Source organism: Hordeum vulgare, chromosome 2H (genome assembly GCF_904849725.1).
Source record: "Hordeum vulgare subsp. vulgare chromosome 2H, MorexV3_pseudomolecules_assembly, whole genome shotgun sequence".
In the NCBI taxonomy this organism is placed as follows: domain Eukaryota; kingdom Viridiplantae; phylum Streptophyta; class Magnoliopsida; order Poales; family Poaceae; genus Hordeum; species Hordeum vulgare.
This window is the reverse complement of record NC_058519.1, coordinates 115,320,304-115,343,764: the sequence shown is the minus strand read 5'-3', so window position 1 is coordinate 115,343,764 and position 23,461 is coordinate 115,320,304. Positions and strand designations below refer to the sequence as shown.

Below are 23,461 nucleotides of genomic sequence, written 5' to 3'. Positions count from 1 at the left end.
GCGTTTTGATGCCCTCCTTAGTCTTTTCTTGATTCCGCGGTATTGTTGGATTGAAGCGGCTTGGACCGACATTACTCGTACGCTTACGAGAGACTGGTTTCATCGTTACGAGTAACCCCCTTTGCTCAAAGATGACTGGCAAGTGACGGTTTCTCCAACTTTAGTTGAATCGGATTTGACCGAGGAGGTCCTTGGATGAGTTTAAATAGCAACTCATATATCTCCGTTGTGGTGTTTGCGTAAGTAAGATGCGATCCTACTAGATGCCCTTGGTCACCACGTAAAACATGCAACAACAAAATTAGAGGACGTCTAACTTGTTTTTGCAGGGTATGCTTGTGATGTGATATGGCCAACGATGTGATGTGATATATTGGATGGATGAGATGATCATGTTGTAATAGAAATATCGACTTGCACGTCGATGGTACGGCAACCGGCAGGAGCCATAGGGTTGTCTTTATACTAACGTTTGTGCTTGCAGATGCGTTTACTATTTTGCTAGGATGTAGCTTTAGTAGTAATAGCATAAGTAGCACGACAACCCCGATGGCAACACGTTGATGGATGATCATGGTGTGGCGCCGGTGACAAGAAGATCGTGCCGGTGCTTTGGTGATGGAGATCAAGAAGCACGTGATGATGGCCATATCATGTCACTTATGAATTGCATGTGATGTTAATCCCTTTATGCACCTTATTTTTCTTAGAACGACGGTAGCATTATGAGGTGATCTCTCACTAAAATTTCAAGACGAAATTGTGTTCTCCCCGACTGTGCACCGTTGCTACAGTTCGTCGTTTCGAGACACCACGTGATGATCGGGTGTGATAGACTCAATGTTCACATACAACGGGTGCAAAACAGTTGCGCATGCGGAACACTCAGGTTAAGCTTGACGAGCCTAGCATGTGCAGACATGGCCTCGGAACACATGAGACCGAAAGGTCGATCGTGAATCATATAGTTGATATGATTAGCATAGGGATGCTTACCACTGAAACTATACCCAACTCACGTGATGATCGGACTTGGGATAGTGTAAGTGGATCATGAACCACTCAAATGACTAGAGAGATGTACTTTTTGAGTAGGAGTTTAGCATATAATTTGATTAAGTTGAACTCTAATTATCTTGAACATAGTCTAAGTCCACTTTGAATATATTTGTGTTGTAGATCATGGCTCACGCGACAGTCATCCTGAATTTTAATACGTTCCTAGAGAAAGCTAAGTTGAAAGATGATGGAAGCAACTTTGTAGACTGGGCTCGTAATCTTAAGCTAATCTTACAAGCTGGGAAGAAGGATTATGTCCTTAATGCTGCGCTAGGAGATGAACCACCCGCTACGGCTGATCAGGATGTTAAGAACGCTTGGTTAGCGCGTAAGGAGGACTACTCAATAGTTCAATGTGCAGTCTTGTATGGCTTAGAACCGAGACTTCAACGTCGCTTTGAGCGTCATGGAGCATTTGAGATGTTCCAGGAGTTGGAGTTTATCTTTCAGAAGAACGCCCGGATCGAGAGGTATGAGACCTCCGATAAATTCTATGCTTGCAAGATGGAGGAAAACTCATCTGTCAGTGAACATGTGCTCAAAATGTCTGGGTACTCAAACCGTCTAGCTGAACTGGGGATTGAACTCCCGCAAGAAGCTATCACTGACAGAATCCTTCAATCACTGCCGCCAAGCTACAAAGGCTTTGTGTTGAACTACAACATGCAAGGGATGAACAAGTGTCCCGGCGAGTTGTTTGCGATGTTGAAAGTCGCAGAGTCTGAACTCCGTAAAGAGCATCAAGTGTTGATGGTGAATAAGACCACTAGTTTCAAGAGAAACGGCAAAGGCAAGAAGGGCAATTCGAAGAAGAGCGGCAAGCCTGTTGCCAATCCTCCGAAGAAACCCAAAGCTGGACCTAAGCCTGAAACGGAGTGTTTCTATTGCAAGGGTATGGGTCACTGGAAGCGCAATTGCCCCAAGTATCTGGCAGATAAGAAGGCGGGCAAAGAAAAATCAGGTATATTTGATATACATGTTATTGATGTGTACTTAACCGGCTCTCGTAGTAGTTCCTGGGTATTCGATACCGGTTCTGTTGCTCATATTTGCAACTCGAATCAGGAACTGCGGAATAGACGAAGGCTGGCGAAAGACGAAGTGACGATGCGCGTAGGAAATGGTTCCAAGGTTGATGCAATCGCCGTCGGCACAGTGTCACTTCATCTACCATCGGGATTAGTGATGAACTTAAATCATTGTTATTTAGTGCCTGCGTTGAGCATGAACATTATATCTGGATCTTGTTTATTGCGAGACGGTTACTCTTTTAAGTCTGAGAATAATGGTTGTTCTATTTCTATGAGTAACATCTTTTATGGTCATGCACCGAATGTGAGAGGATTGTTCATATTGAATCTTGATAGCGATACGCATATACATAACATTGAGACCAAAAGAGTTAGAGTAAACAATGGTAGCACCATATTTTTGTGGCGCTGCCGCTTGGGTCATATTGGTGTAAAGCGCATGAAGAAACTCCATGCTGATGGACTTTTTGAGTCACTTGACTTTGATTCACTTGACACGTGCGAACCATGCCTCATGGGCAAGATGACTAAGACTCCGTTCTCCGGAACAATGGAGCGTGCAAGTGACTTATTGGAAATCATACATACCGATGTGTGTGGTCCAATGAGCGTGGAGGCACGCGGCGGATATCGTTATTTTCTCACCTTCACTGACGATTTAAGTAGATATGGTTATGTCTACTTGATGAAGCATAAGTCTGAAACATTTGAAAAGTTCAAGCAATTTCAGAGTGAAGTGGAAAATCATCGTAACAAGAAGATCAAGTTCCTACGTTCTGATCGTGGGGGTGAATATCTGAGTTTCGAGTTTGGTGCTCACTTAAGACAATGTGGAATTGTTTCACAGTTAACACCGCCTAGAACACCACAGCGTAATGGTGTGTCCGAACGTCGTAATCGTACTTTGTTAGAGATGGTGCGATCTATGATGTCTCTTACTGATTTGCCATTATCATTTTGGGGTTATGCATTAGAAACAGCTGCATTCACTTTAAATAGGGCACCATCAAAATCCGTTGAGACGACACCATACGAACTGTGGTAGGGCAAGAGGCCAAAGTTGTCGTTTCTTAAAGTTTGGGGATGTGATGCTTATGTCAAAAAGCTTCAGCCTGAAAAGCTGGAACCCAAAGCGGAAAAATGCGTCTTCATAGGTTACCCAAAAGAGACAGTTGGGTACACCTTCTATCTCAAATCCTAGGGCAAAGTGTTTGTTGCTAAGAACGGAGCTTTTCTCGAGAAAGAATTTCTCTCGAGAGAATTGAGTGGGAGGAAGATAGAACTTGACGAGGTTGTCGAACCTCTCATCCCTCTGGATGGTGGCGCAGGGCAAGGGGAAACCTCTGTCATTGCGACGCCGGTTGAGGAGGAAGTTAATGATGATGATCATGAAACTCCAGTTCAAGTTTCTGTTGAACCACGCAGGTCGACGAGATCACGTGCTGCTCCAGAGTGGTACGGTAATCCCGTCTTATCAATCATGTTGTTAGACAACAATGAACCTGCAAGTTATGAAGAAGCAATGGTGGGCCCAGATTCCAACAAATGGCTAGAAGCTATGAAATCCGAGATAGGATCCATGTATGAGAACAAAGTGTGGACTTTGGAGATACTACCTGAGGGCCGCAAGGCTATTCAGAATAAATGGATCTTTAAGAAGAAGACGGACGCTGACGGTAATGTGACCGTTTATAAAGCTCGACTTGTGGCAAAGGGTTTTTCACAAGTTCCAGGAGTTGACTACGATGAGACTTTCTCACCCGTGGCGATGCTTAAGTCCGTCAGAATCATGTTAGCAATAGCTGCATTTTTCGATTATGAAATCTGGCAGATGGATGTCAAAACGGCGTTCCTTAACGGTTTCCTTAAGGAAGAGTTGTATATGATGCAACCCAAAGGTTTTGTCGATCCTAAGAATGCTAACAAGGTGTGCAAACTCCAGCGATCCATTTATGGACTGGTGCAAGCATCTCGGAGTTGGAACAAACGCTTTGATGAGGTGATCAAGGCATTTGGGTTTATACAAGTGGTTGGAGAATCTTGTATTTACAAGAAAGTGAGTGGGAGCTCTGTGGCGTTTCTAATATTATATGTGGATGACATATTATTGATTGGAAACAACGTAGAACTTTTGGAGAGCATAAAAGGTTACTTGAATAAAAGTTTCTCTATGAAGGACCTAGGAGAAGCTGCTTACATTCTAGGCATTAAGATCTATAGGGATAGATCAAAACGCCTGATAGGACTTTCACAAAGCACATACCTTGATAAAGTTTTGAAGATGTTCAAAATGGAACAGTCCAAGAAAGGGTTCTTGCCAGTTTTACAAGGTACGAGATTGAGTAAGACTCAATGCCCAGCAACTGATGAAGATAGAGAGCATATGCGCTCCGTCCCCTATGCTTCAGCCATAGGTTCTATCATGTATGCGATGCTATGCACTAGACCGGATGTTAGCCTGGCCATAAGTATGGCAGGTAGGTTCCAGAGTAATCCAGGAGTGGATCACTGGACAACGGTCAAGAATATCCTGAAGTACCTGAAAAGGACTAAGGAGATGTTTATCGTATATGGAGGTGACGAGGAGCTCGCCGTAAAAGGTTACGTCGATGCAAGCTTTGACACAGATCCGGACGACTCTAAGTCGCAAACCGGATACGTATTTATTCTTAATGGGGGTGCAGTAAGCTGGTGCAGTTCCAAGCAAAGCGTCGTAGCAGATTCTACATGTGAAGCGGAGTACATGGCTGCCTCGGAGACGGCTAAGGAGGGTGTCTGGATGAAGCAGTTCATGACGGATCTTGGAGTGGTGCCAAGTGCACTGGATCCAATAACCTTGTTCTGTGACAACACGGGTGCCATTGCCTTAGCAAAGGAACCACGGTTTCCCAAGAAGACCAGACACATCAAATGACGCTTCAACCTCATCCGCGACTACGTCGAGGAAGAGGACATAAATATATGCAAAGTGCACACGGATCTGAATGTAGCAGACCCGCTGACTAAACCTCTTCCACGGCCAAAACATGATCGACACCAGAACTGCATGGGTGTTAGATTTAGTACAATGTAATTCACATGGTGATGTGAGGGCTGGATTATTGACTCTAGTGCAAGTGGGAGACTGTTGGAATTATGCCCTAGAGGCAATAATAAATATGGTTATTATTATAATTCCTGTATCAAGATAATAGTTTATTATCCATGCTATAATTGTATTGAATGAAGACTCATTTACATGTGTGGATACATAGACAAAACACCGTCCCTAGCATGCCTCTAGTTGGCTAGCCAGTTGATCAATGATAGTAAGTGTCTTCTGATTATGAACAAGGTGTTGTTGCTTGATAACTGGATCACGTCATTGGGAGAATCACGTGATGGACTAGACCCAAACTAATAGACATAGCATGTTGATCGTGTCATTTTGTTGCTACTGTTTTCTGCGTGTCAAGTATTTATTCCTATGACCATGAGATCATATAACTCACTGACACCGGAGGAATGCTTTGTGTGTATCAAACGTCGCAACGTAACTGGGTGACTATAAAGATGCTCTACAGGTATCTCCGAAGGTGTTAGTTGAGTTAGTATGGATCAAGACTGGGATTTGTCACTCCGTGTGACGGAGAGGTATCTCGGGGCCCACTCGGTAATACAACATCACACACAAGCCTTGCAAGCAATGTAACTTAGTGTAAGTTGCGGGATCTTGTATTACGGAACGAGTAAAGAGACTTACCGGTAAACGAGATTGAAATAGGTATGCGGATACTGGCGATCGAATCTCGGGCAAGTAACATACCGAAGGACAAAGGGAATGACATACGGGATTATACGAATCCTTGGCACTGAGGTTCAAACGATAAGATCTTTGTAGAATATGTAGGATCCAATATGGGCATCCAGGTCCCGCTATTGGATATTGACCGAGGAGTCTCTCGGGTCATGTCTACATAGTTCTCGAACTCGCAGGGTCTGCACACTTAAGGTTCGACGTTGTTTTATGCGTATATGAGTTATATGGTTGGTTACCGAATGTTGTTCGGAGTCCCGGATGAGATCACGGACGTCACGAGGGTTTCCGGAATGGTCCGGAAACGAAGATTGATATATAGGATGACCTCATTTGATTACCGGAAGGTTTTCGGAGTTACCGGGAATGTACCGGGAATGACGAATGGGTTCCGGGAGTTCACCGGGGGGGGGGGCAACCCACCCCGGGGAAGCCCATAGGCCTTTGGGGAGACACACCAGCCCTTAGTGGGCTGGTGGGACAGCCCACAAGTGCCCTATGCGCCAAGGAGAAGAAAATCAAGAGAGAAAGAAAAAAAAGGAGGAGGTGGGAAGGAAGGGGGACTCCCTCCCACCAAACCTAGTCCAACTCGGTTTGGGGGGGGAGAGTCCTCCCCCTTGGACTCGGCCGACCCCCTTGGGGCTCCTTGAGCCCCAAGGCAAGGCCCCCTCCCTCCCACCTATATATACGGAGGTTTTAGGGCTGATTTGAGACGACTTTTCCATGGCAGCCCGACCACATACCTCCACGGTTTTTCCTCTAGATCGCGTTTCTGCGGAGCTCGGGCGGAGCCCTGCTGAGACAAGGTCATCACCAACCTCCGGAGCGCCGTCACGCTGCCGGAGAACTCTTCTACCTCTCCGTCTCTCTTGCTGGATCAAGAAGGCCGAGATCATCGTCGAGCTGTACGCGTGCTGAACGCGGAGGTGCCGTCCGTTCGGTACTAGATCGTGGGACTGATCGCGGGATTGATCGCGGGGCGGATCGAGGGACGTGAGGACGTTCCACTACATCAACCGCGTTCTCTAACGCTTCTGCTGTACGATCTACAAGGGTACGTAGATCACTCATCCCCTCTCGTAGATGGACATCACCATGATAGGTCTTCGTGCGCGTAGGAAAATTTTTGTTTCCCATGCGACGTTCCCCAACATAATCATCCCCCAATACCGGAGGGTCACTGTCATCTCCCCACATGGAAGATGAAAATTATGCGTCTCTGGCCGCTACCGATCGATCAAAGTTGTGAGAGCTCAGTGGACGAGCGTCGGCGGCTTACGCTTGAACTGGAGGACGAAACCCAATAGTCAGGCTCTCCTGTAGAATGGCGCGTAGCGCTCGTCGTACTCCGTCTTAACAGTCATCCTGTGAGCCCTCATCCGCAACGACGGGAGCATCTATCAAAATGATAGCCACAAATAATTAGTAATTTACTTTCATCATTTCGAAAGATTTGGTTCAAGCATGGTAATTACCACTCCATTCTCAATGAAACGGGCACGATGACCATTGTCGAACGCAGGGTCAAGCATGGTATACTTAGTCCCGATGTGTTGCGGAAGAGGTGGTCTCCTAAATAAAATTGCATAGACATAAACATTATAAGCATAAGCATAAAAAATATAACATCCACTCTACATGCATCACATCATATGCATCATAGCAAAGCAAAAAAAACATCATATGCATCATATACATCCACTATTACTCATCCAACATGCATCATTCCACTTTTTTTCAAAAACAAAAAATGAACTAGGATTCATCTTTTTTTCGAACACAAAAAAACATGAACTAGGGTTCATCTTAAGCATATTTAACAAACAACATCCACTATACATTATGCATCACATCATATCAACATGCATCATATCAAAACAAACATAGGAGTTAATTTCTCCAACATGCATCATACAAAAAATATTCAATGAACTAGTTTTCATCTTCACACTACCATTCCAACTAGTGATTAGAGTTCATATCCAACCCATAAAACATCTAGTATCAACCTAAAACAATCCTAGGATACAAAAAATTGAAATCTAGTTCAAATATATGGGTGATTTGAAGCAAATAATGCGACGAATCGGAAGCTATTTGACTAAAACTAATTGAAGGGATTGAAGGGGATTACTTTTCTTGTTTCGGGGCCATCTCGATCCGTAAAACAATGAAGACACAAAGAGGATCCGAAGGTGAGGTGGGAGTGGAGGAGATGAGAGAGGGGGCGAGAGGAGTTCTTCCTGTGTTCTTCGTGTGGATGGGAGGAGGAGATGGGGTCGGGGCGGCCGGCCAAGTGTCCAGATTCTACCGTCGGGGTGCTCGGCGGTAGGGTTACCCAGCCTATCACCAGCCCTTGCGGCGGTAGGGTGGGACGGAGAGGGACGGCACCCGTTTAGGGCTGCTGACGTGGATTAGTCACTTACTGTCAGAGGACCTGTCGATAGGCTATGTATCCCTACCGTCATAGACCTTCGCGATAGGAAAAAGGTTCAGATTCCCTAAAATATGATTAAACCGGGGTTAGATTTCGAAACACTTTCTCAAAAGGGCCTAAACACGAAATTTAGCCGCGTGTTGCAAAGGCTTACGCTGTTCACATGGAAAAAATCATCCGGCTATTGGGTGCTCCATCGAACGATCGGCGATACGATCGATCTTTTTCAATTATCACCCGATCGACGCGTATCACGGCCATTAGTTAACATATCACGGCCATTAATTTAAGGTATCACCGCCATTAATTAATGGAGGGAGTAGTTGGCAACAATTTTCGGGTCCACGAAGCATCGGACTGTGTGCCTTGTTTGAGATAGATGGATCAGATAAGCCGATGAAAAAAAGAGGTGGGTTCGAATAGATAGACACTCGGTGCCAAACGCGAGGGGAACTGATCACTTCCGAGGCGGTTTGTCTAGCGAAGCAAGCAAGCAGGTTCATCCGAGGCAGCAGCAATGGCGGTGGAGCCCGAGATCTGCGTGCTCTCCAATGGCAGGATCACGGCGAACATCGCAAACTGGGGCGCCACCATCACCTCCCTCCTCGTCCCCGACGCGCAAGGTTTCCTCCATGACTGCTCGAACAAAGAATCTTTTCTCCAGATTGCTTCCGTTTGGTGATTCTTAAATCTGAACTCCTCCCTTTGCGAACTGTTGCTCTGTAAGCAGGGGATCTCGCGGATGTCGTTCTTGGGTTCGACACCCTGGAGCCGTACTTGGTAACAACCGATCTACAACCCCATCTCTGTGTGTATAGGTTGTGTAGTGCATTGACTTTCGGATTGAACTAACCGGAGATGGTGTGGCAATGCTTCTGTGCTAATCGCGGTGAATAAGTTGCGAATTCTACTCTGGGTTGATTATTTGGGCTGGATTCTGCGGCAAATTGATGCGCGGTTCATGTGTTCCCTGCTTAGCTCAGTTTTTGTTGAATTGTCGGCTATATCTTACTTTCTACTATATAACTGCGGGTTGTAATTCTTCATTAGATTGAAAGTTTGAAACAACTTCACCTTGACTATATTATTAGCAGAATGTACCGCCATGTCATTCTTGTCAATAATTTGTACTCCCTCCGTTACAAAATATAAGACTTTTTAGAGATTTCATTAGAAGACTACATACGGAACAAAATGAGTGAACCTACACTTTAGAATATGTCTATGTACATCCGTATGTAGTTTATAATGCAATCTCTAAAAGGTCTTATATTTAGGAACGGAGGGAGTACATAACCATGTAAATATTATTTTAATAAAAATTACAGTAGGATCCTTTCCTGCTGTTTTGCTGTAAAAATAATTCCTATTGTTTTCAGTCCTACCACCAACCAGCAAGAGCTATATAAAGTTCCTAAGTTTTCCAAAGTTCTTGTGGAACTCCTTTAATCAAAGAGGCCATAAACCTTGATGCTAGTCATTCACACACCAAAGCCCAATGATAATTACTTATTTCAGATATCTACCAACCAACCAACTGTATATGAATGTATAGCTGCAAATTGTAACTTTGATAGTGGCCTTGTATACAAAAATGGAGGGAGTATTCAGTTATGTTAAATTTTCATTGAACTTGTTTCGAAGGTTTGCATGTGGTTGTTAACATACACCTTCTGTTTCTTATATTCTGTTTTTGTAGAAAGGCATGGCACCTTATTTTGGTTGCATAGTTGGCCGAGTTGCAAATAGGATCAAGGATGGGAAGTTTGATCTGAACGGAGTAGAGTATTCGTTACCTATCAACAATGGGCCGAACAGCCTTCATGGTATGGTTTCATAAATTTCATGTGGTTACTTTTGGCAAGGTATATACTTTGTTTTAGCTAGATCTGATGATGTGGCTATATGTCTCTGAGGCTTCTTTAGACTAGTTGGTTGCTATGGAACACTGTAAAATAATAAGTAATTTTATTGATGATTTGAATAATTATCATTTGATATTATCACAAGTTCATAACTGAGTAGACAGTAGACCACAGACCGAGATCTCTTCAGCGGATTGCAATACATGTACACTCAGTATCCTAGTCCTATTTTTTAGGCCTTGGAGAACCAAGCGTACTAAAATTAACGTGTCAGGACATGAAAGCTAGTACAAATTTTGGGCTCTACCTTTGACTCACTGTATTACAATTGGTTGCGTTCATGTGATTCAACTGCAAAATAATAATTTGTTTTGTTGTTGAATTGTAAATTTCAGGTGGATTGAAGGGGTTTGACAAGGTTGTGTGGGATGTTGTAGAGCGTAAAGATGGCGAGTACCCATCAATAACCTTCCAGTATGAGAGCAAAGATGGCGAAGAAGGTAATGTGACCAACAACTTTGTTTATACTGCTGAATCCCATGGTTAAGTCTGCCTATTCAAGCATGAATTGTTTCACAGGTTACCCTGGCGATGTAACCATCCGAGCAACGTATTCTCTTCCTGAGGCTACCACTCTAAGACTTGACATGGAAGCTATACCAGCTAACAAAGCCACTCCTATCAGCTTGGCACAGCATACTTACTGGAACCTTGCAGGCCACAACTCTGGCACCATCTTGGATCATTCGATCCAGATCTGGGCAAAACACATCACTCCAGTCAATGAAAACACGATTCCCACCGGAGAAATAATGTCCGTCCAGGACACACCTTTCGATTTCACCACGGAGCACAGGATTGGAGATCGCATCAACGATGTTCCTGGAGGATACGATCATAACTATGTGTTGGACTCGGGTGATGAGAAGAATGGCCTGAAGCACGCAGCAAAGCTAAAGGACTCGTCGAGCTCACGGACTCTGGACCTCTGGACCGATGCGCCTGGCATGCAGTTCTATACCGCCAACTATGTGAATGGCATCACGGGCAAAGGCGGAGCTGTTTACGGGAAGCATGCAGGAGTATGCTTGGAAACCCAGGGGTTCCCCAATGCCATCAACCAGACCAATTTCCCGTCTGTGGTGGTGCAGCCTGGTGCGAAGTATAAGCACACCATGTTGTTTGAATTCTCAGCATGATTAGAGATAATGCCAGCAGCTTAATGGCTGCAACTGCAGTAGTTGTAGAATGGAATAAAACGACCAGAAGAAAGGAGTCAAGTTGTAGTACCAAGGAAAAATAAAAAAAGGTGTAATGATCAGAACTGAGTGACTTTATCTCATTCAGAAAATAATGTTCAAAGGTGGCTTATATTTTGGTTGTGTATAAGTGAGAAGAATTTGTTCACATGCTTGCCAAAATATTGGAGTTCCTTTGCTTGATTTGCATGCTGAAGCCATTCTCTTGTCATTTTGCACAAAATGATGTATCAGGGTTTGTTATAGAAAATAAAATAACATAGAAGACCATGTGCAATTAAATTGCAAATGGCCGGTTGGCCGTGCCCCTGAAGAGGAGGAACTGAACAAAGTTGAGAAATCTGGTATTCGCAATCTGCATAACAACTTTTCAGTACTCTCATTATCAAAAATAAAAATTAAATCAGTACTCTGTACCCTTACAGATATATTGCATTTGATAATAGCATGATCCTTGGGTTTAAAATAATTGTTACATATGAAAGATTTGAGATGTACCTAGAAGGGGTGAATAGGTATAATTACAAAAAAAAAACAATTAGCAAAATGAACTGTTTTTATGGAATCTGGCAATTCCTCAGGCTTTGAGGGAAATAAAAAAGGAGATCTGTATTTTGTTAAGAGTCCCTCAATTGCCACCTGCTTGCTTGCAAAAACTACATAGGGTTGGTTGTGGCATCGTAGGCTTGGACATGCATGTATGAGGAACTTGCACACCCTAGTGAAGAAAAAGCGCCTCGTGGGAATTACGGATGTGAAATTTGATAAGGATCGTCTCTGTGGTGCATGTGAGGCTGGCAAGCTCGTGAAAAAAACATCATTCTTCAAAGACAATCATGACCACCACAAGACCTCTCGAGATACTTCACATGGACCTTTTCGGACCACGAAACTACTCGAGCTTTGGTGATATCACTATGGACTCTTATTGTTGATGATTTTTCTTTATTCACATGAGTTTTCTTTTTAAAAATAAAATTAGGATCCATGTAACTTTCAAACATTTCGCCGACAAGACTCATAATGAATATCAAGTGACGATCAAACATGTCATAAGTGATAATGGCACTGAGTTCAAAATACTTATGTTGATGATGTTCTCGATGAAAATGGAATTACTCATGAATTCTCTCCAGCATATACTTTTCGGTTATGGCGAGAAATAATCAAAGCTTTGTCGAGATGGCGAGAACAATACTTAGTGAGCATAGAACTCCAATCCGTTTTTAGACGGATGCCACTAATACTACTGTTAATATAATTAACCGTGTTTATCTTCACAAGCAAGGTCCTTAAAAAAACCTTATACAAACTGATAACTGGAAACTAACCAAATGTTTCAGATCTTCCAATTTTTGGTGCACCATGCTATATTCGTGATATGAATCACAATTCTAAATTTGCACCCAAGGCACATGAGGGTTACCTTCTCGGATATGGCTCAAATTCGCATAATTACGGGTCTATAACTCTCCTATGGGAAAGTTATGAAAACGATAAATGAGTGGTACGGTGAATCTAACAACTCACAAAAGGAGCATCTGCCAACTATGATAGATGAACCGTCGGTTGGTGAAGCTATCTGTTCTATGGCTATTGGGGATGTCAAACTTGTCGACGAAAATGTTTTGGGTTTATCTCATGATGATTCTCCTCCAATTTCACAAAGAACTCGTCAAGCTGCTGTTGAGGAGAATCCTAATGCAGAAAATATTGTTGATGTCGAGAATAATGACAATCTGGGACAAATGATGATAATAATGGTCAGCCCAAAGGGAATGCAAAACCCTCATCTGCATCGAGTGGTAAATCGGGTGGACATTGACATGATTTTCAACGATATAAATCAACCAGGTCTAGATCGAACTACCCGTTATCATACTCGATTATCTAACCATTGCAGGTATTTCTGCTTTGTCTCCATCACAAAATCTAACAATGCATAAACTAGGGTTTAGGTTTCAGCCACTCCCGTAACCCATCATTTACAAACTAATTCCACAATGCCTTTCCCTAGGCCCAAATATGATGAAGTGTCATGTAGTCGCTGTTCACATAACATCACTAGAGAAAGAATAACACAACATAATATTAAAACATTGAACGGTGATCAACTTCATATGATTACTAATAACAAGACTTCTGCCATGTCCTCAAGAACAAATATAACTACTCGCAACTCATCATATTGAACATGTTCAGTGAGTATAAATATGCACTTAACAATCCGACCATAATGATCTTCTACCAAGTAAACCAAGTAGCATCAACTACAAGATGTAATCAATACTATTAACACCCCCATATAGCAATTTGATGTTTGATACAGATATTTAAGTATAAGAGATGAACTAGGATTTTGACATGACGTGGTTCTCATGATAATAATAAGAAGAAAATAATGATGATGATGATGATGATGATGATGATGAGAGAAGCGTTAGTGACGACGATGGCTTAGATTTCCCCCTCTCGAAGGGAAATTTCCCCGACAGAGTCGCTCCACCAGAGGGCAAAAGTTCTATGTCTATGTTTTCGCGTCGAGACAACGGCGGCTGGTCCTGGGGTGTATTCTCTTGATTTGTTTTGTCTAGGTAAATTCCTCATATAGTTGAAGGACGTCGGGAAAGGATCCAGGTGGTCCCCACAAGCCTAGGTGGCGCGACCTGGGGGTTGAACCCTTGAACTTTTGGGCCTCTTCTTGGCCTTCCTTGTCACCAATTTCGTGTAGTCTTTTTTTATTTATTCTAAAATAAATCTCCATCGAATTTTACTTCATTTTGTGCTCCGGAGAATTGTTATCTCTGATGTAGCTTTTTCAGTCCAGAATTCCATCTGCCGGTAATCCCTCTCCTTTGGTCTATCTTGCATCTAGGCATTAGGATTATCACATCATATATGAAATATAACTTCAAATAAGATAAATCTCTGTAGGAAAACATGATGCAAAATGGATGTATCGAGCACTAGGAGTAAGAGGTGAGTCATGATTTTGAGTAGTTTCAATTTCTTTAGCTTTAGCAATATGAGCAAAGTTTTCAAAATCCCGACTCAAGTCTTAGAATCTTACGACCTTACGATCCAAAATAGCATCTCCGATACTATGATTTTTCTCACAGAATCTAAGTTTCTACAATCCTGGTAGTTATGATTCTATGATTCACGATTCGACCAACGGAGCTCCGATCCAATTCAGAATCTCGATTCTGACAACTTTGAATATGGGTACCAAGTAATTCACCAAGTGGAATAGTATTATAAAAAAGTAGAGGCATCATCCCAAGCATCATCAATAGCAGAAGTAGTGCTTACCGAGTATGACCTATTGTGATGCAAAGTATGTGGTGCTAGTGTCACAAACTGGCTCAAAAAAGAAGGCGGATCAAGCATAGAGCTTGTTGGCACTTCCTTACCCCCCTTGTCTAAGAGGACATGATCTTAGTTTTAGAATCCCTAAGATTCTTCATAGTAGAGATAAATTACATCAAATAATAGACCCCCAAACGAACTTAATAAATAGATATATGCTCCACGGCAACGACGCTAGAATATTATCTTGATGACCCACAAGTATAGGGGACCGCAACAGTATTCGAGGGTAGTATTTCACCCACATTTATTGATGCAACACAAGGGGAGCCAAAGAATATTTATAAGCCATGCTTCCTCGAATTTACCTAGACTCTGCCAAGGTATAGGCAACTCTTACATGCGCATCGTCGTGCTTCTTCCAAACGCCCTCAACTTGGGCGTTAAAGATTTCCCAGGACCTCGCCCGAGCTCAATGGTCCCTAGACAGAGCCATTTTCTCACCTCCTAGGTCGCCCCAACTGATCAAAGGTCTCGTGGGCAACCTGAACGAAGTACCCACTAATCAGGCGAGTGGGGCTGCTCCCGGCGCCTCTCTAGTTGACCACACCCACTGAGCCCAGTGAGGTCCTGCATAGGTTGGCTGTAACGATTAAGATGCGGTCTTTTCCGGTTTAGGGAACGAGGCCCCAAAATGGAAAGAAGCGCATCTAAGCGTTTCACAAGCACGGTAACATAGCACATACATAATAATAGAATGACAATTAGGGATCCAACTGCCATCTCATAAATAATATCAGAGTTACATCACGCAATTATTCAGACAAGGTAGTTTCGGTACGGACTACATAACATGAGAAAAGGCTATGCTACCCTGCATGCTTGCCCACGATCACGACCACGCCTCAGTCTTCTGGATAGTTCACGTACAGGCGGTCGTTCTCCTCATCGTACTGCCACGCCAGCTACGTGCCGTCGGGATCACCTGTGTCGGGCGTACCTATACCTGTTGGTGTGTTGAAGTAATCTGTGAGCCACGGGGACTCAGCAATCTATGACCTCGGTGCCAGAACTAGTCAAGTTATTAGGTAAGGAAGGTTCAACGTTTAGGTTGCAGCATCCTAAGCATTTATGATGGCTAACTTACGTACTCCCTCCGTCACAGTTTATAAGGCATGCACGTGTACCTAGGTCGTCGGTTTGACTTATATAAAATATATTGTTTAACATAAAAATTATATCATTAGAAAATAGAACATCTAAAGTTTCTAATGATATATTTTTTGTAATATATGCCTCTCATTAAGTTGGTCAAATTGACGACCTAGATACATGTGCCGGACTTATAAACTGAAACGGAGGGAGTAGACAAGTTATTGAAGGTGGTCTATTCTATCGGTCGATGATTAGCTGATCAGTAAGTGATCCTGAACACCTACTTACGTCAATCATAACCCCACCGTGTTCCCGATCGAAGAGAGGTCTTCGAAGGGGACAGTCACGGTTACGCACACAGTTGACAATTTTATTAGTTTAGGTTCAAGTTGTCTATAACCGGATGTTAACAAATATTCCATGTTGCCACATAACCGTGGGCACGGCTTTCAGAAATATTAAACCCTGCAAGGGTGCTCCAACTAGTCCATCACAAACGGTCATGGGCCGCAAAGTAATCCTCTTTCACGAATCTCGTGATCTTATCAGATTCCTTAGAGGAAAACCTCAACTCTGGGGAGAACCAAAGCTTCACCGGTATTCCTATACGCAAGATATATCGCTAGGGTAAGACAACTCTAGCAGGACCTCCCGTCATGTCGACGACCCCGATAAGAGCCGCGTATCTCAGTCTCAGGACACGGCGGATGGAAAAGCCTACAGGAACCAAACCTCAAGTTTCCCTGTGGTGGCCCCACAGTCTGTCCATTTTGGACCAACACTCATGAGGAGCACTGGCCCGGGTTGTTGATTAACTCCTCGGAGTGGCCATTCCCTATGCAGATTATTATTAAGTGATTAGCAAATTAACACCAATGTTGGGTCCTGCCAGACAAGTCTTAACACTACACGATTTATCAAGGGGGTCCCCATAACAACCTCGAACGTGTTAGGAGCGATCAGCTATGGAATCAAACACCCGTAGCAGGAAACTATGGCGGCAATATCGGAACAAAACACCCGGCAAAAGGCTAGGCCTTCTGTTATTTACCAAGTATGTAGGTGCATTAATTAAATAAAAAAATTTAACACAATGTTATCAAACTCATGTTATCACATGAGACAAAGCACCTACAACTAGCAACGCTAACATTAGTAGCTGAGCAAGCCTACTTAGCCATTCAAGATTTGCTAGGAAGGGATAAGTGTTTGGGTTTCATGGCAATATCAGGAGGCAATTATTTCAGTGGTAGGCAGCGAGCAAATGACGAAGGAAATGTGAATCTAGCATAACAAGTCTAGAGATGGAATCAAGGTCATATCATCTTGCCTGTGATGTCCTCAGCTTGGAACTGCTCTTGTTCGTCCTGCGCATACTCTCCTGGATCCACGTACTCGCTCTCCGATCCCGGTGCTACCCAACATAAGAATAGCATGCAATGAACTATAGCACAACAAGATGCAACAAGGACATGATGCGTGAGATGAAAATGAACATGCATCTCTATTCTAGTCACTAGCACAAGCATCAGAAGAAAACTACAAGCACCTGGACAGAACTACACTCTAAGCTATCTTGACATGCATGAGGATGACATGAACAGATGCATCACGCGAAAATGATGCAAAAACATATAAAGAACGTTACGAACGGAGCTACGGGTCAACCGGAAACAACAAAACAAGAAATGGAGTCCTACGTATCAAATCCATCACAACACACTCCAAGGGCATACTTCTGGTATTCCCAGGTTGCCAAATCACAAAACAACCAAGTATGGATGGGGTGGTGCAAGGAATATTACCACACCATCAACTATGCACTCACAAGCATCAAAACATCAAAACTATACATCTGCCATAAACAACATCATAGCAGTTTGAGGGCTACATGCAAAGTACCTACATCCACCCAAATATGCCAAATAAGATATGTGGCAGAAGCTATTCAAAATCTCTACAAGCATGAGAAAAAAGATAATACAAAGGAGTTACACACAGAAAGATCTACAACTGCTAACTTGACCAAAAATATCAGTTTTCAGGGACTTAGTGAAAATCTCAGATCCTCACTAGTTGTTTATGCTCTGAAGCATTTTGAGAGCACCCAAAACAATATCTATAGGAAGCCAAATGGAATGAAAATTGACAAAGAGCGAGACAAACACAAAAGCTACAACTTCTCAGTTGATTGCAGGGGCTGAATCCCAACACATAAACTTCTACAAGCACAACTACAAGGGAAGAAAATAACATCAGTTTCTCAGACTTAGTGAAAATCACATATTCTCACTAAACTGGAAATTTCAGCCACATGCCTACTTTGACTAGGCACAACTTGCACACATGAACTCCTAAGCATAAAACAAGATCACCATGCCATAGAGGGGTTCACCCTCTACTGCCACAACAAGGAATCAACCTCTTGGGCTCATCACATCACATGGAACCAAGCTCTAAACATTGAACAAAACAGAAATATGACATTCCCAGAAATTGTCCCAAAGTGGAATCTTAACCCACCATTGGGTTCCTGGGATGATTCTACCCCAAAACCATATATAATACATAGGCACTTGCATAGAACAAAAGAACACAAAGCTAAGAAGAAACTATACATGGAATCACATAGAGGTGAATAGTGCATCATCACATGTGCTTCCACTAGCTCATCACCTACACATGCATATGCACACACTCACATACCCAATGGTGCACATGAGGGGTAGACTTCATGCTCATGTGCCTTAGCACACCACCACACACACACACATGCATCAAGCACAACACTCACATACATACACTTCATCACATCAAGCTACATACACCTACACATACAAGTAGACACAAGTGCTAACTAGGCACATCATGCCTTGGGCATGTGTGACACTCACACACATGCACACACACACACACACAACAACACATGATCACCTACACAGCCACAAAGTATGTGTGTGTGTGGGGGAACCCACACATACACACTCTCACACTCTTGGACAATTAGTGCATGAGCTCATCTCACATGCTCAAGAGTATCACACACACATGCACACTAGCCTAGTGCAAAACCCACAAGCTAATACACACTCACATACATTGATGGAGACATACATCTTCACATACAAACCTAGTGCATACACACACACTCACATCATAGGCTAGCTCACAACTCAGATATGCACTACAAGCCTACATCACACATATCTTCCATGGCAGCAAATATACTAGAGACATCTTGCTGCTCTGAGGAGAAATAAAATACCCCACATGAGATGATCTAGCACACTGCAACACTACACAACAATAAAAATGAAAACAACAAGAAATAGCAAACAAATAAAATAAAAAGGAATGGGGTGATTCGAACCCAGGACCTCCTGGTTCCCCACCAGCAACAACACCACTCTGCTACTGCACATATGCTCGTCAGATCAGGGGAGTAAATCAGGTTAAGCTGCCCCTTCTGCTGCTGATGCTACTGTGCCAAAATAACACCAAAAGGGGGTGGCACCGCGGGGCCTCGAACCCACGACCGCCTGATCCACAACAACACACTGCACCACTACGCTGCGCTACCAACCTTGACAGAACATGGGGAATAAACAAGGTAAACTACAAGGCCGCCCTGCTCTGCTCTGCACATAGAGACGACAGCGCACGCCACCGGAGCAAGGCCGTCTACCCCACCGCTGCGCTAGAGGGAAATCAACTACGGCTATTGCTCCTAACACGTTGGAAGCACTGCCCCGAGCACCGGGACGAGCAGAGCACCACACCATCAACGAACACACATGCACATCTGAGCTCATCTCCGATTAAAGAGGCTCGGCCACGAGCATCTAGGCGCATCTATAGAGGGGGAAGGGAGGAAGAGAGCCAGGCTCACCCTGGGGAAGAAGAAGAGGGCGATCCGATCAGAGGGAGGCGCCTGTAGACGAACTGACAATGCCTGATGAAGACTGAAGAAGCTCTGCTGCAGAACCGAAGTAGGGGAGGAGTCCACCGGGAACACGCCGGAGAGGAGGAGCTGCCCGTCGGTGTGGTCGCTCCCCGGCCTCACCGACGACGGGAATGGAACGCGGAGGCTCTCCCCGAGCTCCCGGACATGCTGGCCGACGCCGGAGGCGAGGGACGCACGGTGGACGACGGCGACACACTTCTCTGTTCTCTGCTACCCGATGTACAGAGAGCTTACCTGGGGAGGAAGAAGGAGATGGAGGGAGAGGTGGCGGCGCAAGGAGGGGAACGCGGAACCCTAGGCCAAGGGGGCACGCACGTCGAGGCTATATGGGGGCCGTGGATGGGACGGCGCCGTCAAACCTTCTCGCTCTGTCTCTGCAGTCTTTGACGGAAAGCAGGCACATGTCGACGCCATTAGGAGAAGGAAGAAAGGAACGCACGGTTGGGCTCGGTGGGGAAACAGAGAGAGATATGGGCCTCGGGATGGAAATAGAGGAGGCCCATGCTGCGCCTGATAATAGAGAAAACCCTGGGGTTTTCTATTTTGAACCACACCAGCAATAAAATAATCTCCGAGCGAAAAACCAAGGCACCTAAATTAGAATAAAAATGCCCCTGGTCATAAGGGAATTATGACCCATTTAAATAAAATAGAAAAGGGATTTTTGGAGCAAGTAAATATTTACAAGACAGAATTTTTTTTGATCTGTTTTGTGAATAATTGCACCTTTAAAACTTAGTTTCAAAACAGCAAAATCATAGCCTCACATCCACCACAATTAATACTAAAGCATGGGCATTTTTGAAATAGGGATGGGGCAAGTAAATATTGGGCTTGAGATAAATAGAGAAAGGGAAATGTTTTGACTCCTATAGCAAACCACATAGTGCTTCCTACTCTCAAATGCACTACTCCACAACATATCACTTAACAACACCTATCAACACACATCACCACATCACATACCACTACTACACATGGATTCACAAAGGCACAAACACAAAGACATGGAATGATAGATGCATGCATGCAAAAAGGAAACATGACAAGGTGACATCACATGAAATATCATATGCATTGAGCTCTCAGGGCAATGACAAGATGGACCCACATATAGAAGGTTCCAATAAAGGCAAGTTACCCTCTTGGGGCATTACATTGGCGAAGGAGATGCCAACCCCGGAGGGAAACCCTCTGCCTTCACAGACGACGAATGGTGCTCCCTGATCTTGGCGCCCTCCTCTTCCTCGATGCCCGCTCTCGCGGCATGATAGGCGGGGGAGCTCTGCAGAAAAACACCGTCCTCGAGATGTCCATTGACATGATCGTCCATCACGTTGACTGTAGTGTCAGGGGTGGAGCATGCGGCATCTATGTTGTGTACCCTTAGGGGTGTAGGTCCCCGTGGTGTCATCGACCATAGCCGCGTCGATGGTGCCCTCCCTTCCCACCATGAAATCCTCAGCCGTCGCCACAGATAGGCGATTGTGCCCTTCGATGTCGTCGGGTTAACATCACAGATTGCTTCACCGGGCTCAGGGGCAGAAAGACTCGCCTCCGACTTTGTGGCTCGAGAGTATCCTCCCCAAAGATAAGTAGCCTCTAGCACAAGTCCTCCGCCCCGACGGCACCACCGTCCATTCTAACATCCAAAGCCGCCGCCATGTGAACCACTGGCACATCAGCAGCGCGGAGTGTTTTGACGGGCGCCTCGGTGGAAGGTATTGGCCCATATGCACCATCGAGAGGGGAAGACCCGCCTACACAAAACAAACATTCCTCATAATGAAAATCCAACCAATGGACTAATCCTAAGGAGGGTTGGACGGAGGTAATGTACCCATGCTGATACTTGTGATCTGCGTTGGGTTTTCCGTGAAGAGGAAAGGGTAATCGCAGCACAATGCAGGTAAGTATTTCCCTCGATTAAGAAATCAAGGTTTATTGTACCAATAGGAATATCAATCCTAAACCGTCTTCAACGGCTGCACACAAAAGAGCAAAAAATTGCACCCAACGTGGGCAAGAGGGTAGTCAATCCCCTTGATCTCGCTATTTTCAAGCAAATGAGGTGTGTAGATAATTGTAGATAGTTGTAACTTGGAAAATAAAATAAAAGACAAATAATAACACCAAGGAAATTATATGTTTTCTGAATATATAAGTGAATAGACCCGGGGGGCATATTGTTCTCTAGTGGCATCTCTCATGAAAGAATCATATGTTGGGTACACAAATTAATGTTGGGCAATTGATAGGACAACAGATAGTTATGCGATTTTCATGGCAATGATCATGCGTATATAGGCATCACGTCCATAAGAAAATAGGTCGAATCCTGCTTGCACCTACCACTATTACTCCACCTATCGAGCGCTATCCAGCATGCATCTAGAGTATTAAGTAAAATAGAGTAATGCTTGGAGAACGATGACATGATGCATACAAAGTAAACTCAACCAATATGAATAAACCCATTGTTTTATCCTTAGTGGCAGCAACATAAGGATGCAACTTGTCCCTTTTTGTCACTGGGATATAGAAACTCGCCAGGTTGAACCCACTACAATGCACCCCTCTCACTGAAGAAATACCAAATTACTTGGCCAAAGCAATTCAATATATCAAAGAGAATTATGAAACTATGATGATCATGCACATAATAATCATAAAACTTAGAGAAGACTCAAATACTTTTCAAGAATAATCTGAACATAAACCCACAATTCATTGGATCCCAACAAACACACCATAGAAAATAATTACATCGGATAGATCAAAGCGAAGATGCGATGATCATACTATTGAAGATCAAGAGAGATAAAGAGAGAGAGAGATAGATAGTCATCTATATACAAATTGCGAGCCTGTAGGTGTGTAGTGAACTACTCACACATCATCACGAGCGCAACAAGGTTGATGAAGAGTCCCTCCATGACCGATCCCCCATCCACCAGGGTGTCGGAACGGAGCTCCAGATGGGGTCGCCGTGGAACACAGACTTGCTATGGCGTAAAAAGTGTTTTGTGATTATCTTTAGGGTCCCTGAAATATTTGTGAATTTATAGGCCAAAGAACGAGCAAGAGGGGCCAGAGGGCAGTCACAAATCATCATGTCAAAGCCACCCCTAGCCACGTCATGTTGGCTTGTGGGCTCATCGTGTGGCTTCACATATCGTCCCAAAGCTTCCAGGGTATTCTTTTGGTCAAATAAGTCATAAAAAAGTTTCGTGGCAATTGGACTTCGTTTGGTAATGAAAACCTGAAAATAAAAAAAACACGCAGAAAACAACAACTGGCCATGGGCACTGGGTTATTAGGCTAGTGCTAAAAAATAATATAAATTGGTGAATCATGACCCAAAAAGTATCCTAGGATGATAATATAACAACATGGAACAATCAGAAATTATAGATACCTTGGAGACGTATCAAACATCCCAAGCTTAATTCTTGCTCGGCCTCGAGTAGGTAAATGATAAAAACATAATTTTTGATGTGACATGCTATCCAGTATGTAACCTTTTGCATGTATGCTCACACGCACCTGCGACATCTCTAAAATAATATTTTAAAAGTGGGATAAA

At 43.8% G+C, this 23,461-nt stretch overlaps 1 protein-coding gene across 1 annotated transcript; it reads left to right on the top strand.

The window, feature by feature from the left end:
• Positions 1–8,643: 8,643 nt before the first annotated feature.
• LOC123425432 (galactose mutarotase) lies at positions 8,644–11,630 on the top strand. The gene is made up of 5 exons (XM_045109135.1): positions 8,644–8,946; positions 9,054–9,103; positions 10,023–10,149; positions 10,584–10,688; positions 10,768–11,630. Exons 1-5 carry the CDS (start codon positions 8,841–8,843, stop codon positions 11,385–11,387), a joined length of 1,008 nt encoding a protein of 335 aa, XP_044965070.1. The 5' UTR covers positions 8,644–8,840; the 3' UTR covers positions 11,388–11,630.
• The last annotated feature ends 11,831 nt before the right edge of the window (positions 11,631–23,461 follow it).

Coding starts and splice junctions, on each gene's coding strand:
- LOC123425432 (XM_045109135.1), top strand. CDS start 8,841: ATGGCGGTGGAGCCCGAGATCTGCGTGCTCTCCAATGGCAGGATCACG. Junction 9,104..10,022: donor ACACCCTGGAGCCGTACTTG/GTAACAACCGAT, acceptor CTGTTTTTGTAG/AAAGGCATGGCACCTTATTT. Junction 10,689..10,767: donor GAGCAAAGATGGCGAAGAAG/GTAATGTGACCA, acceptor ATTGTTTCACAG/GTTACCCTGGCGATGTAACC.